This window comes from Gallus gallus, chromosome 14 (assembly GCF_016699485.2).
Source record: "Gallus gallus isolate bGalGal1 chromosome 14, bGalGal1.mat.broiler.GRCg7b, whole genome shotgun sequence".
Lineage (NCBI taxonomy): Eukaryota > Metazoa > Chordata > Aves > Galliformes > Phasianidae > Gallus > Gallus gallus.
In genome coordinates, this window is record NC_052545.1 from 2792626 (window position 1) to 2807858 (window position 15233).

The 15233-nt window shown below is 48.2% G+C and overlaps 1 protein-coding gene across 8 annotated transcripts in view; it reads right to left on the reverse strand.

The window, feature by feature from the left end:
• MAD1L1 (MAD1 mitotic arrest deficient like 1) overlaps nt 1-15233 on the reverse strand; it is a 320017-nt gene that overhangs the window by 32296 nt on the left and 272488 nt on the right. The window contains exon 18 of one of the 8 annotated variants that reach the window (XM_040647853.2): nt 10190-10294. The exons of the other annotated variants lie outside the window; for them this stretch is intronic. Within the exon in view, the coding sequence (XP_040503787.1) occupies nt 10205-10294 (90 nt within the window). The 3' untranslated portion in view covers nt 10190-10204. Of the gene's footprint in view, nt 1-10189; nt 10295-15233 lie in introns of those variants that run through there. 8 annotated transcript variants of the gene reach the window in all.

The following is a 15233-nucleotide window of genomic DNA, read 5'->3' on the forward strand; positions in this document are numbered from 1 at the left end:
GCTCCAGCAGCCTTGCAGTAGGTGCACTTATCTGACTCAGCTCCTTTCTCAGGAGGCCATTAATTTTTGGCTCTGTATGTACAGGTCTATTACAGGCCCATCCATAACCCACCCAGAGAGCCTGTAACACTGCCAAGCAGCACGCTTAGAAACAGCAGGGAATTGCACCAGGTTCTCCAAGTTTGCTTCGCACCAACACAACACGGCCCGGAGAGGGGCAGAACACCACTCCAGCAGCCCTGGGCTGCAAAGCGAGAAGAGATGAAGCAGCACACGTTCCCTTTGCTGCCCCCTGGCTCTGGCTGCACGCATCCTGCTCCCACGTGCACCTTCTGTGCTAGAAGCCGGGGCAGTGAGTGCACATCCCTCCTCAGTTCCCCCTCCTCTTCCTCTCCCTGTCCCCTCGCTCTCAGCTTTCACATTCACAGGCGCATGCCTGCTGCTCCCGAGAAGTCACAGCTGCAAACGCAGCAGTACCTGCCTGGAATTGAAAAGCCGGACATTACCACGTCGTCCAGTTCTGCTGACTTATCGTTTTGCTCTCACCTATGTCTCATTATCCTGCAGTTTCTTGCCAGGCCTTGGCTTTCTCACCACCTTCCTCCCCCTTCCTGGCCCTGTGCCTCTCTGCCTTTCCCATTAAACATGGGCTCGACGCTCTTTCCGTGCTGTGCTCTCATTCCCTGTGACCCCCCCGCTGATTACACACCAGGAGCTCCTGCTGCTGCTCGACCCACACTACACCTCATCCTCCCCCTGCAAATCAAAGCACCGACGTCAGGGGAGGCTCAGCACTGCAGAACAGCCACCGCAGCTCACTCCCATCTCTTACAGAGAGGGAAAAAGGCACAAAACTTGGTAAGAAAAGCTGCAAAGGACAGCAATCAAAATACAGCAAGCCAACTTATTGGCTCCTGCCTTGCTCAGAGCTGACTGCGTGCCCCTGCATCACAGGTATGCGGCTCATGCCAAGTGCTTGCCAAGTCCCAGCCCACTTCCTTCCCTATTTTCTGCAAATATTGTCACTTTTTAACTTGCAGTTTGACCGGCACAGAGGAATCCTGGGAGCATTAATGACATCAAATTCACCTTCCCTCACACTGCCAGCGGCCCCGTGGAGATCATCCCATGTGCTCACGCAAGGATGGCACCGGCAGTACACACTAATGGTCTCAGGAATCTTTTGGTTTGACTTTCATTATGTAGGCTTCCTGTTTCTGAGGCACAGTGAATATATACATTCAGAGCAGAGCACAGAAAGGGGGAAAAAAAAAAAAAAGAGAAAGAAAGAGCTCAAGAATCACTGCAAATCAGCCGAGTTGGAGGGAACATCCCGGACTGAGCAAAGTGTACCATCAAAGGAGGGCCGGGAGCACAGCGGGCAGCACAGAGCTGTCAGCCCCACTCACTCGCAGTGCTGAGGCTGTGGGAAGGGCTCCTGCACAAAAGGAAGGACTTTAAATAAAGATGAAGCAGCCGCAGCCACATTGTTGCTTGGCCAATGAATTCAATCTCCACCTCGGAGGTTATCAGACACAAGACCTTTTCTGTGGCCTTTCCCAACCCCTCCACTTCTCACCAGCAGGTTTGCTCACTCCTGAGTATCTGGACTATTAACCCTTAAAGTTTCCCACTTCCCTCCTCCCAGTTGCTATGTCCATCTGCTGCTCAAGCCTAGTGATGACCTGTTTCCATGCACAGTCCTTGTCACAGCCATGTGTCACAGCCGTGCCAGAGCAGCTCCCGTCCCACACCCCACCGTTGCCCTGTGCCAATATTTCCAGACCTAGGTCCCATCTCCTCTGTGTTTTCTCTTGGCTCTCTGCTCAGACATCTCAAAGACATCTTTGAACCACGTCCTTGAATTTGGCCTTAGAATTGCTCAGCAAATCCCACCACCTCCATCATTTCACCTCCTAATCCTTTGCACCTCCGTCAGTATTGACAACTGCACTCTTTCTTTCGAATATTGAATATTCTGAAGCATTAGCCCTGACAGTTAATTTTTGACTCCACTTACAATTCAGCTTTGCATGCATACGGAGGGCTCAGCTGAATGCAAACAGTTCAGCTGTGAGACACCATTTGGACCGCTCCCTCCTTGGGGCAGGGGAAGGGATGACATTCCTGTGCAATAGCCCTTTTCCCCATTATTCTGCTTTAAGTGCCAAAAAAATGCAATACGGATGGATGCTACCACATGTATTTACTGTCTCTGGAAGCCCCCCAAACATTAGGAAAATGCACAGCTGGTGCTTTGTCGGGGTAGGAGGAACACCAGTACACAGACAACTCATACCAGAGAACAGCACAAATTAATATTAGGGGCTTCCCTGCCAAACAGCTTTAACCACCGTAGGACACATTTCCTCCCTTCCTAATGCACGGCCCTTCCGTCACCTGCTGGGCACAACCATCCCATAACCAAGAGCGTAAAACTGCCTTATGGTACAGAGCCACCAGCATGAAGCTGTCCTGGATGCCAGGGAGCTGCAGCACTGACCTGAGGGCAGAAGGACCCCACCTGATATCCACCCCTTGAGACCACATTTCTGAGCCCTTCGGCCCCATCTCGCTCGCTCACAGCCTGCTCTCTTTGAATGAGAGCCATTCTGATGGGGAGGAAGCAGGAGGAGGATGCAGCAGTCTCCAGAAAGTGATTTCATCCAAGGCAGCAACTGAACAGAGCTGCAGCTACTGCTGCCTCTCCAGCTCAGCGCTGAATGCAGAAAGGGATCCAGGTGACATCATATGATTTAAAAGTTAATTAAACTGAGCGAGATGCTCTAACAGCTCCAGATGTTTATTTCAAGGTTCTACAGCGTTTAGAAGGAAAGAATAGGGGTGGGAAAGAATCTAATAAAAAATCTGGTGAGTATTACATTAAGAAGTAATCACACTGTTAAATCACTCTGGGTTCCAGAGCACTTCTAATAACTTCAAACCCTGGCAATTCTCACCAGCTCAGGCTCACTTCCATCGTTCTGTTGTCCTCCTTCGCACAGCTGGCAGGTTTTTCCTTTTAGGAAACCCAGGAGAGAGCCATGCAGCCCGGCAGCGTGTGCAGCAGCCTGGAGGCTTTGTGTTTCAGCCTGAGCACCTTTGCTTGAAGGCACGGTTAGATCCCTTCTGAGCACTAATGGACCGGCTGGAATGCTCCCATCCCTTCCACGCTGCTGCTGGCTGGAATGGGAGCAGCCCAGAGGCACAACACAGCACTGGGCACGTAGGATTGTTGTCCCACATCCCTGCCAACCACCTGACGCCAGCACAACTGCGTGCACTCTTCAGGCATTCATCATCTTTTCTTCTGTAGGTTCAAAAATCTTCAACTTTGAGTCTATAGATCTCAAGGTTTGTAAGCCCTTAGCTGAGCACCATCTCTATTCAGCATGGCTTAGAAAACCACGTAAAAACACATGCCACGGGTGCTGAGCAAAAGCAGAGAGAGAAGCCATAGGAGCTCAGGGCGGCGAAAAGGAAAGAAAGGAGGTTTCAGCATCACCAGCACTCACCAAAGACCCTGAGATATCTCAAAGGGCATCGCATTGAGAAGAGCTCCTCTGCATGTGAAGGAAAAGTCCAATTTTCCATAATTTGTCAGGTTAATAAATGACTCTCCTCTTCTCCCTACAGCCTCTCCTATTACCAATTCTCATGCAGCATGCTGGAGCCTCCTTTCACTATTAATACCGCTCACTGTGAAATGTAATTACCAGCTCTATCACAAAGCGTCAGGCACATTTATCCACTGTACACACTCGCTGACTCCAGATCACATCAGTCACCGGCAGGCTTGTTCTGACAACGTTGTCCAAAGGAAAAAGTGCCTGCACAGACTCCTGGCTAACTTAGGCCACTTAAGCATGGTGCAAAACCGTTCTGTGCAAACGAGAAACAAAGAGACATGTTTAATTTAATTCGGACTCATAATTTAAATCCGACGGGAAGAAGGGTGATAGGCAGAGTGAAGTGTTTGGCTGGAGAAGATGGATGAGTAAATGCTCTAGAAAGCAATTCAAAATGACCGAGTGAAATGAATGGCTCCCTCCTCCAGCCTGACACAAGCAAAATCCTTCCTCTGCTTTATGCTTTACCTCTCCTCATTACGTTCTGATTAAAGTCAATACAAAGAGCTCGCTTGCTGTCCCTTGCTCGTGGCTTTCTCCTTCTCCCTCCCTCCCTCCTTTACATCTCTTTTGCAGCCATTTCCCAGCGAGCATGGAGAAGACCCACAAATTGCATTGTTCAGTCCTTTGCCATTTGGGGAAGCTGCAACCCTCACAAAGGGCAGCGGCTCAGCCAGACGTAGCAGCTCCAGCTTTATTTAAAAATCCTATTAGTTGGAAGAGGAAATAATATACATTCTTACTGATATCCAACTGACTCGTATATTAAGTGTTTCCAATTCCATGGGGCTAGAGGCAGCCTTTCCTGTCCTGTGTGAATATCAAATACGTGCTCTGAAGGCGGAACCTTCATTACACTCAGTATTCTTGCAGCTGTTTAAAAGCAGGCAGCCCGCACTTACAACGGGGAGCAGATAAAAGGTGAATTTTATTTACAGCTGAGTGTCACCACTGGGCTGTGAACACGAAAATCAAACCGGAGAAATGCAACTCCAAGTACTTCTGACAAAGTAAAGTACGAATAACCAGAACACTTGAGAAGGGAAAGGAGTGGAGCTGGATTGGTTATGTTAACTACTCATCTATTGGTATGCCTCCAACTCCTGGGCTCCGGTGTCTCTACCCACAGACCCTCTCCCACAGTGCTTTGGATCATCTCGCAATATTCAAAGCCAAAAATGGAGCTCTGACCGCCTCCTGGCTGTGCCATGCCCAGCACAGCTCCCCCTCCTTCACTCCCATAGAGATGTGAGACCCTGTGCTCAGTCACGGCCCCATGGCAGCTGACCACCTGCACACCAGTGCCTCCCAGCTCCCCCCAGTTTCCTAGAGCCAGAGGAAAGCTGCCCTCGGAGCTTTTTTCTCGAGTGAAAAAAAAAAACACCAAACCAGAAAAGGAGAGCTTGCAAAAGTTCAAGTTCTAAAGAACTACAGGATTAAAGCGCTCCAGATGAGAAAGGGAACCAAGTAGGCGTCTCCCAATTAAAATAAAGCACAACACTGTGACCTGCTACGGCGCGTCTGTCCAAGGTGTGCATCGAAGCAACCACCGGAATAAATCTCTGTGCACCTTAAAAGCAAGTAATGGTGCTCCCAGGGCCTGGGAGGATCAGATGTTCCCATTTCCACATCGCTGTGCTCCTCAATACCCAACAAACCGGGTGGAGGAGAGGAGAAGGAAGCAGCTGAACTTCAAACCTTTCCCACACTCCTTTAATTTTGGCCTCGCATCCAATAATGATTAATTTGTGGATCACCTTCTCCTAATCTCACGCAATAATGACATTTCCTGCTCTGATTCGAGCCTTTTTAAGCACGCTGGTGGCAGATGGCAGACTATTACGCAGCACGGCCATACTGCAATGGAAGCAGGAAGGGTTATTAACAGAAATAGTAACTCTCCAAAATCAAAAAGGTGAGGGCCCACGGAAGAGCCACGGTTTTATTTTTACACCTCAAACGGGTTATTTGAATGCATTCTGAATGCTGTAAATATCCCCGATGGATATAATGAAAATGCATTATTAATTTTCACTCATTATTAATGAACTTATAAATTCACGAGTGATGGAGCCATGACGGTGTGAGGGAAAGGTCATGAATAATAACTGGAAATGAATAATATATGCACAGTTAGCTCACAAGATACTATGCTGTAGTGCCTCATGTTTATTTAACTCAGCGGTGCATTGACTTTTTATTCTTCGCCAGATAATAGCAGAAAGAATTAGAGGGACTGTAATCTCTATTAATTCAACATAACAGATCACAACAGGCAGCTGATCCTTCTGCAGGGAGGCTGCTGTGCCCTAACACCAAAAAAGCAGGGATTCCCCTCTGCTCTCCTCTTCACTCTCTCTCTGTGACACTCATTCACTGCCAGCACTCTGAGAACATCAGATTTAGAAGGAGCCACAGCAGAGCCAGAGATAAACTCATGGCAGGTGAGGGCACCCAGCCCGACATGGGCAGGCATGTGCCCAGATCTCTGGTGACATCCCCAAGTGACAAACAGGGGGAGGCGAGCCGTGTGCTGTGTGCACACACAGACAAATTTGTTTTGGTTCCATCTGTTAGGACTAATTTATTAATTATTAAATAGATAATTTATCATCGCTGACTGTTTGATCGGTGTTTATTATCCACTGTCTGAGGCAAACGGAGTGCTGTGTGAATAAAGAAGGGATTAATTAATAATGAAAAGTTCAGGCAACTGCAAACTTGTGGTGGTTGCTTCCAGGTCCCGAACAACAACGGGGTTGGGAGGAAACATTAGGAATTCCAGTCACCAAATGTCACAAATGAATTGCTGCTGGATGATGGAGAGCAAACTCTAGGTCCTAAGACATTCACCATAGCACTTTCCAACCCATTTCTTCTTAGGTTGCACCCAGTTACTTCAGTAATCACAAGCTGTGAGCAAGCTGCTTTCCAGGGTTTGCTTTGGTCAGCATCACCGTGTCGTTCCCAGCCCCACAGAGGAAAGCCGTCCCCTTTCTACATCTGTTCACACCATCCACAAACCAGAGCCAACCAAACCATCTGCTCCCCTATTCCTGGCCTTGGGCTGGAATCACAGAATCTTCAAGGTTGGAAAAGACCTGGAAGATCATCCAAGTCCAACCATCCTGCAGAGCTCACCTCACGCGATAAAACATGAAGGAAAAAGCACATCTGCATCCCTATGCACTGAGAAACACTCACAAAGGTTTCAACAATGAAGTTCCGTGAGGAATCTCGAGAGAGAGCAGAACATCCTCCTAGACATGCCAGACTGTACAACAGACCACAGGCCACATAAACACACAGCAACAACCCTGACATGCAGGAAACCAGAGGAAGGGCTGCTGAGAGCACACAGAGGGATAACTTCCAAGAGCCAAGTACCCAACCCACCAGCTACTCAGTCTTCTCAACAGTGGCACTGAGGGAAATCAAAGCAAGGAGATGATACGTTATTTGATGAAAGGCATTTTTCAGGCTAATGGACAGACCACAAATAGCATTGAGTGCCTACAGTCATGCAGCCTAGCAAAAAGATGCATCGCAGTTTGCTCCTGGTGGGAAAAAGATGCTCCCCAGAACATGTATTCAGCCGGATCTTGGGGGAACCTCAGCTGACATTTTGGTTAACTGCTGCTCTGCCCCACACAGCTGCATCTCTGCTCCTTCCACTGCTCATCATCAATTTAACAAGTATTTTGTACAAACCAAACTTTTCTTGCTCAATAAATTAATTATGGCAGAGTAAACAAAAACTTTTTAAAAATGCATGTTTTGATGTGATTGCTTTTTTAATTGGCTGGTTTAACGTTTGAAATTTGATTTAATTTTCAACTTGATTATCCTCACCACGGGGTCAGGCTGCCGGAGACACAAACGAGCTCTGAAGCCTCGGGCGCTCCCCAGCGGGGCTCCCAGCGGAGCCTGCTCACTGCTGTGTGCTGCCAGCCCCCCCTTGAAGATCAAATTCACGCCAATGGAAGACGTACTTTTCCCAGCTCTCCGTTAGTAATTCTGAAATGAGATGGTGCTCTGGAGCCCGGGGCATTAATCCCAGCTCTGACAACTTCTTTCCTTAATTGCTTCAGTGCAATCTCCACGCCACCCCGACTGTCTTTACCCATAAAATAAGTGATGATAACAAGAAGGGATGGCATCAAATGGATTAATTATGCTTGGGAATAGCTTGAAATAGGAAAGCTACAAGCTGGGGCAAAGGAAGCCATTGCATTTTCAGACCTGTGGCAGTACAAGCACGGCGTGACCATTCTGATGAGTCCACAGCAACTTCAGTTGCCTCTGACGTAAGGTGCATTTACAGCCTGACCAGTACTGAAGCGCAGGAAAGCCATTTTCCTTTCAGCAGAATTATCCAGTTGCTGGTAAAAGCTGCCATACATTTCGCTTTCCTACTTCAAAGGAGCCTTTTGCAGCCTTCCACTACTTGCTGTTACCAGTATTTGCACTATCAGGTGCTCTGTTCATCAGTACCTCTGATTTCTCATTGGTTCACAAATTGCAGAGCTCAAAAGAATTGTAAGAATCAGCCAATCTAAACTGATGAGAAGCACAAGCTAGTGAATTAAGCAGAGCAAATTCTGCATCAAGCTCATAATTGCAAGCTGACTTAGAACATTTCTTGTACAAGAATATCCCATCTTCATTTAGACACTTCAAAGTGATAGTGAATCCCCCACGTACTGAGATAAATAGTTCTGATGGTTAATTACCCCTGTTGTAACAAAAGCATTTCCTTATTTCTAATCTTTCCTGGTTTCTACTTCCAGTATTTGATCTCGTTACGCTTTTGTCCGATAGATTAAAGAGCTCTTCGCTAGCCAGAATCATCTTACCATATAGGAACTTAGCCTGTGATCAAGCTTCTTATTAAGCTCCCCTTTATTAAGTTAATTATAGGGAAATTCTCCAGGCTCTAAGTGGTTTAGATCTTGAGGTGAGGAAGGGAGACTTTCCAGTTAGAAGTTCCAACTTCTCCACTGTCCAGTGAGAAAATCAGGTTGAAATAATGATGTGATAAAAAAGAGATGCACGTGCCACATGCCTTATGCCGTCCATCGCATCTCTACCTTACCATTCCTTCCTCCTCTCCTCCTGTTACAGGTAACAAAGGAGGTGATGTTGGGAGGTGGTTTCAGACTTCGTACCTCTTCTTAAATATCAGTGACACTTTCTCAATGGAGGCAGAAAAGGATAAGGGACAGACAGACATGCCAGGTGATGCTACTGGAAGACCCCAAAAGAGGCACACTACTTTTTGCCTGTTTGTTTTCTTCTTCTCTTTAGAAAGATGTTCTCTCCTCCTAGGGCTGCTTTGCTCCTGCCTGCGTGGCAGATTACCTACAAGCATCTCTTCTCCTAAAGCTGATGGGAGCTCCTGGATCGCTCCCCTCCTCTCCTCCCACTTCTCTTGCACATGTGCTTCTCTTTACTCTCCTTCTTGCCAAGATGCCTCGAAGAGTGCTTTCTCCTCTCCCTCTTTTAGCTGCGTGTTCTCTGTGGGAGGACTTACAGGGCTGGAACTCTCCTCCGCACCCATGAGATCCTTCTGTTCCTCAAATCTCGCTCTGAACAAGAGCTGCTTTTCTGCTCTGTCAGTGAAACTTCAGTTCTCAGCACTGCTTGGCTACATGAACACAGCCCCTATTTGAAAATCTCCAAACCCAGGCTTGGCATGTCCTGTTCTCCTTTGCAACACTCCTGCTCAACTGCTCAGCCCTGCCATGCTTCTGCCAGCTTCAGATGGCAATGGATCTGGCCTCCGAGCATCGCTGTAAGCACAAACATGCAGCAAGCAACACAACTCCAGGGCAAAGCTACTTTGCTACCTGTGGGATCTCCAGCAGTATCATCTTTCTGTGAGTCAGTGCTGGGAAAAGAAGATGAGAACAGCTGTGCTGTTGCCTTGAGACCGATTCCTCCCGTGTCAGCACTGCTTCACAGTCACAGAAACATTTCTTCTCACGAAGTACCTCATTCTAACTTATGCTAACCACTAGTTGACTTCATTCATCATTAATTGCCTCCTCTCTGTGAACCGGAGTGTTGCTGCAGATGCATTTTAATTTGCTTTAAATTGAGTGATAACAGCAGTTTTCTTTATGCTTATGTTGGTGCTCAACAGTGGCATGGCAGTTGTGAGCATGATGCCACAGTAGGTATCTGGGGGGAATTGGGAGGAATCCACCAAGTAGCAAATGCTAAACTATAGCTACAAACCTAGAGGTGCTGGGTAATTTAATGGCATCGTGTGCTGGTGCGTGGGTTTAAGGTGGACAGCAGAAAATAGTTGGGAGACAGCAATCAGGCTGAGGGAGTTGGGAAGAGCTCATACTGACAAAAGCCTGGGGTCAGATTGACTGCAAACACCAGAGAATGAACGAAACCAAACCAAATTTCTACCGTTTGTCTCTTTTCTCTACCATCTATTGGTACATTTTTCCCCAGACTGATGCCGAGGTAGGAGGGCAGCCAGGCTCAGCCTGTTCCATGGATAGGGCAGGCTCAAGTCCTCTCCTTTTCAGACAGCAAAAATTAGCACGGGGGTCTCTAGATCACTGAGCAGGATACAAGGCCACGGTGGTTTCTGTTTCACTCGTATACCCGCTCTTAAACAGCAGCCAGATAGAGGTCAGAACCCCTTCCTGGAGAGAAAAAATATGGCCCAGTGTCAGTGATTTTCTGTCACTCCTGGCAAGGACCCAGACCTGGCCTGGGGACCTTTGGGTGAAAGGTTCGGTCTCTATTGACTTGTTTTCTGGCAGTGCTAACACTGGTGAAAGATCACTTTTCACATCAGTTTGGGTTATGATTTATTGGAACAGAGGTCGGAATTCAATAAAACAAGCATCTCCCTCGTCACCTCTCAGCAACCATGCCTCGGTGCTCTGATACTTTCACAAAGACAAAAAAAAAAAACCCAAAGCCCTACCCCAGTGAGATTAAAAGGCTGCCAGACGCCTATGTCTGAGCGATTGCTTTCTGTAAGCAGCTGTCACGGCCAATGCCACGCAGACACTCGGTGTGGAGTCCACCCAGCGGCACTGCTGGGCTGAGGCTGGAGCCTGAGCAACGCAGGATGCTGCTGGGGGAACCCGTGTTTCCCACAGAGTCCTTCAGGCAAAGGCAGCATGGGAAGAAGAAAGGAATCCGCTCCTAAGAGTTGGTGCACGCCAGTTGTGCGAGTGCTCCGGACATAAATTTCCTGCTATTAATGAGTCACAGTGGTCACATAACCTGCCACTCTGTCTTTGCTTCCTTTCTAACAGCTCCTTTCGGAGATGTAATCTCAGTAAAATGCTGGAGGAGCCTCTCAAACGGCCGTGTTTTACTGCTGTCAGTCCATTGCTGGTCTTTTATCTCAAAGGGGGAATAATCTCTCCCTTCAGAGATCAAAGTTCTGTGTTCCTGGATGGGAGTTGCCCTGAGCACAGACCACCAGCAGCCCTGCTCAGACAGAGCAGCAGTGCTAACCCAGCCAATAGCTTTCTGCTACAGCCCTTATTTCTTGTTTAGTGCCCAACATACAGCAGGTATTTGCAGGGACAGGACAGAGGCAAAGTCCCTTCCTCAAAAAGCTTTTAGGATAATGATAGGAAAAGAAAGACAAGGAATCCTCAAGGTTGGAAAAGACCTCTAGGATGACCAAGCACAACCCCAACCCATCCCCACCACAACACCAAACCACATCCCTCAGTGCCACATCTCTGCGGTTCTGCAGCACCTCCAGGGGCAGCGACCCCACCACTATTCTATGCAGCTTCCTATGTGCATGTAATATATGGGGAAAAAAATGGTTGAGTATGAAATGGGACACGGACAAAAATGTGAAGCAGCTGCAAAGACTGGTAGAGAGCTCTCCCCTCCTCACCCTGAGACATCCGGCTACACCATCAACATCGTGTTCCTCTGGACCCAAGGTTCTCCATACAAAGCCAGAACACAGCTCCCTGCCTTCCCTCTGCCTTGGAGAGGCCGATACCAGTGCTCAGACAGGCTACGCTGTCACCAGGAAAATGAACATTTATGACAGTCTCATAGGTAACTCCATCATCTCTACCAGTTGCCTGAATGCTTCACCATTTATACAGATAGTTCAGGTAAATACAATCTCCGTATGTGCTAAAAAAGAAAAGCGTCTGAATTTAGAAAGCCAGATTGGGCTTTACCAGCAGCCAGAAGCACATAGCTGGAAGCTGCAAGATTAAATAACTCCAGAAATTGGGCTTCTATGGAGGAGATAGACAATATTTCTATTTCGGGTTTATTGTCAGCATTACAGGCTGCATGCAATCTGCCTCATTCCTGCCTGTGGTCCAGGGCTGCCTGCTAAAAACTACTACTGCAAATACTCTGCACACCGAAGGCTTTGGCAGCGGCTGGCTGGGAGCAGGCTGAGCAGAATGGGCTGGGACCAAAGGAATCATCATCAGGGTCTAGATTCGCAGATTGACAAAGATAAAGGAAAAGACAGAGAGAAACCTGAAGGTTTCTGATTTTTCTAATGACCATCAGAGTTACTTTTCTTTGCCAAGGAGATCTCTTCCACAGTGTTAACGTGCTCTCTCTACCTACTGCTCGCCAGCAAGATTCCCATGAGAGCTGCACCTTCCGTGCTTTAGGGAAAGAGGGGGGGGAATGGGACCCACTGAACACCAGGAGATCCTGCTCAGTGCATGAAGAGGCTCTCCCCAAGACAGATGCCAAGCAATGGCCCCCCACAATGCTCAAATCCAGTGCAAAAAAAAAAAAGACTGCTGTCCATGAACAGGAGCAGAAGTGCATTCAGAGAAGAAGGTATTATTTCTGCTGGGATTAGGCAACGTGCATGGAAAGCCATCTGCTGGGAAGCAGCAACATGCCTGGCCTCACCACAGTGCTCCCTCCCATTTGCCACTGTTCTCATCTCAGTGCTGGCCTGCTTTCAGACAACTGCCTCATGTTGGCCGTTGCTCCACTGCAGCAACAAAACCCCATAGTGTCTCATTCTCTCTAACATCCTTTATGCATTCCCCACTTGATGGTTCTCATCCACTTGTTCAGGTGGCACAGTGCCTACCAGTCAGGCTATTTTCTCCGTGGTGTACAGCTGTCCTCTGCACGGTCTCTCTGTGCAGCACGTCCCAGCTCCGGGGACAGAGACTGCTGACCACACTTCCACTCCCGCCTCTCTGCCTCGCAGCTCATGGATGGAAAGAGGGAGTGGAGGAAGAATAACGAAGCAGAAAAGAAAGGCATTACTCGCAGAAATCGTATTGTTTCTGCTCCACACGCTGAAGATGACAGCCCACAGCAGCTCCCCAGGGGCTTATTCCAAATCCATACACACAGACCTGTACATTACTTGGATGAAAGCTTCCCTGCTTGGGTTCATTTCAACTCTAACAAGGCCGCTGCTTAAGAGAGAGACTGAGCTAACAGAAAGTAAGGTCAGAGGCTTAATGGATTCAGTAAGAGAGCTGGGGGATTGCTGGGCCCCACTGCTGTGTGCTGAGCTGCCCGCCCCTCCCAGGACATCAGGCTCCTCTCTGGCAGCTCCTCTCCAGTAGAGTGCAGGGAGACACAGCTGTGTATCTCAACCCTAGGAAGGCAGAGTGCACCTAGCACCTGTGGTAGCACTCCGTGCAGGATACAAGAAGGACATAAAAAAAACAGATGTTTTTTTTTTCTTGGAGCTCCTTACTCCAAGAGAGCAGTGTGACCTTTCCTGTGTGCCTGCAGATCTTTGGCACTGCACAGTTTGGATAAAGAAGACTTGTACAAAGGGAAAAGCAACAGCAGAGAGAAACCCAGTGGCCTACCCAGACAGCAGAACATGCATAAGGCAGAGGAGCAGCAGATGAATTTCAAGCCTTGATGCAAAGACTGAATTTAAATAACATACAGCATTGCATTTCCCTCCTGCCTCCACGACGTTGCACGTAGAAGGAAATCCATATGGCAAACCTGGCAGCGAGAGCACGCCTCTGTGATTTTCACTGAGCTAATGGGAGCCAATAACGCTACCTGTATCTGGGAGGACAGCCTTCCCACCCATCCCAATATTGGTCTAATAAAAGGTCAGCCCATTATATGGCCATCTATTTGCAAAATGAAGAGCCTCTCTGCGGCAGCTAAATGCTTGCTTTGGATTCGGAATTACTGTAATTAAAGTTACATTGTGCTCGGATTGGTGCCAATCACTGCAGAGCTCCAGGCACGACCTGCCGTTCCCAGCGCCATGCGCCTGGGCGTCCCACTCCATTAGCTCCAGGGAATTAGCTGTCATTAACGAAGAGATGCACACTCCTTCGTGTTGTCAAACCGCAATCAAGCAGGTCACAGGTGAAGAATAAATACTTTCAGAACAAGCCCAATTACACCATTTACATTTCATTACAGAACCTGTTTAATCCACTGATGGGCTCCCAAGTTCTTTTGCCTAATAAACAGCATTTCAGAGGAATTAATAGGCCCTGCAAAACATGCTAATTACACTCTTTTGCATTGCATTTGCAATATTGATTTTAAAGTTGCTCCTTCTCCCTCCACCATACTTTCCCAGCCCCAGAGCCTCAACTTTCGGCAAAGTACACTCAAACCAACCTAATTACTGGTGGCTTTAGAAACTAATGCATCTCTCTTGTCAGAGCTCAGCTCCAGCGAAGGTCAACATACAGGGAAGGATTTTCACGTCCATAACTTGTGCAAGTTCCTCCAGACGACCACTGGAAACAGCTGCTGAATAGCAATTGCAGGCAGAGAGCAGGCATCAGCAGAGACTTTGCCATAGCAACGAGCCTGGCTGGACCCGCTCCCCAAAGACGCCTCCTCCTCGCAAAGACCACAGCGGCGGAACGGGGACGATGACAACACAACCACTGCAATCTCACTTTGATTTGAAAGCGAAGCTATTTGATGCTCTCCTGAGCACTGAACTGTTTAAAAACAAAAGGAAAGTTTATTTTCAAATCGAGGGCCTCAGTTAAACCATTCAAAAGAGAGGAACAAATCAGATATGCTCATGAACTGCACTGGCTGGCTGGTTACTCATCCTGGTTGTTTTGCCCAGCTCCTGCCACCACTGTTTTGCTCTTTTCCTCCTCTACACGCTCACCCTGCACTCCCCTCTGCTCCTTTAGACCTGCTTTCTCTACTCACAGTGAGTTGCCTTTCCAATCTCTGACTTGCCACGTTTGCCTTGGTGGCTGTCCCTTTACCATCAGGGTTGTTTTTAACACAAATCTTATCGACAGCTAAAACCACTCGGAGGAGACGGAGAGGGGGACGGCGGTGTTCTCGCACAGCACCTGCCGAGTGTTTAAAGAGAGCCAGTAATAAAGGACAAAACCCTGCTGCTTTTAATTCCTTTGCTAACAACAAGGCAGGAAAGAAAAGCCAAAGGAGGTCACCCCTGGGCTGCCAGAGGACAGCGCGGCACAGAGAGGCCGTGAGCTGGAAGGGAGGAGGGAGAGGAGGGGCTGCACCCCACAGCCATAGCTGGGGGACCCCTCAAGGTAGGGAGCTGGCAGGAAGCAGAGCTTATACCAGAAGGCTTTCCTGCAAAACGCATGCAGCTGAAGGAATGCCACTGAAAGGGCTGAG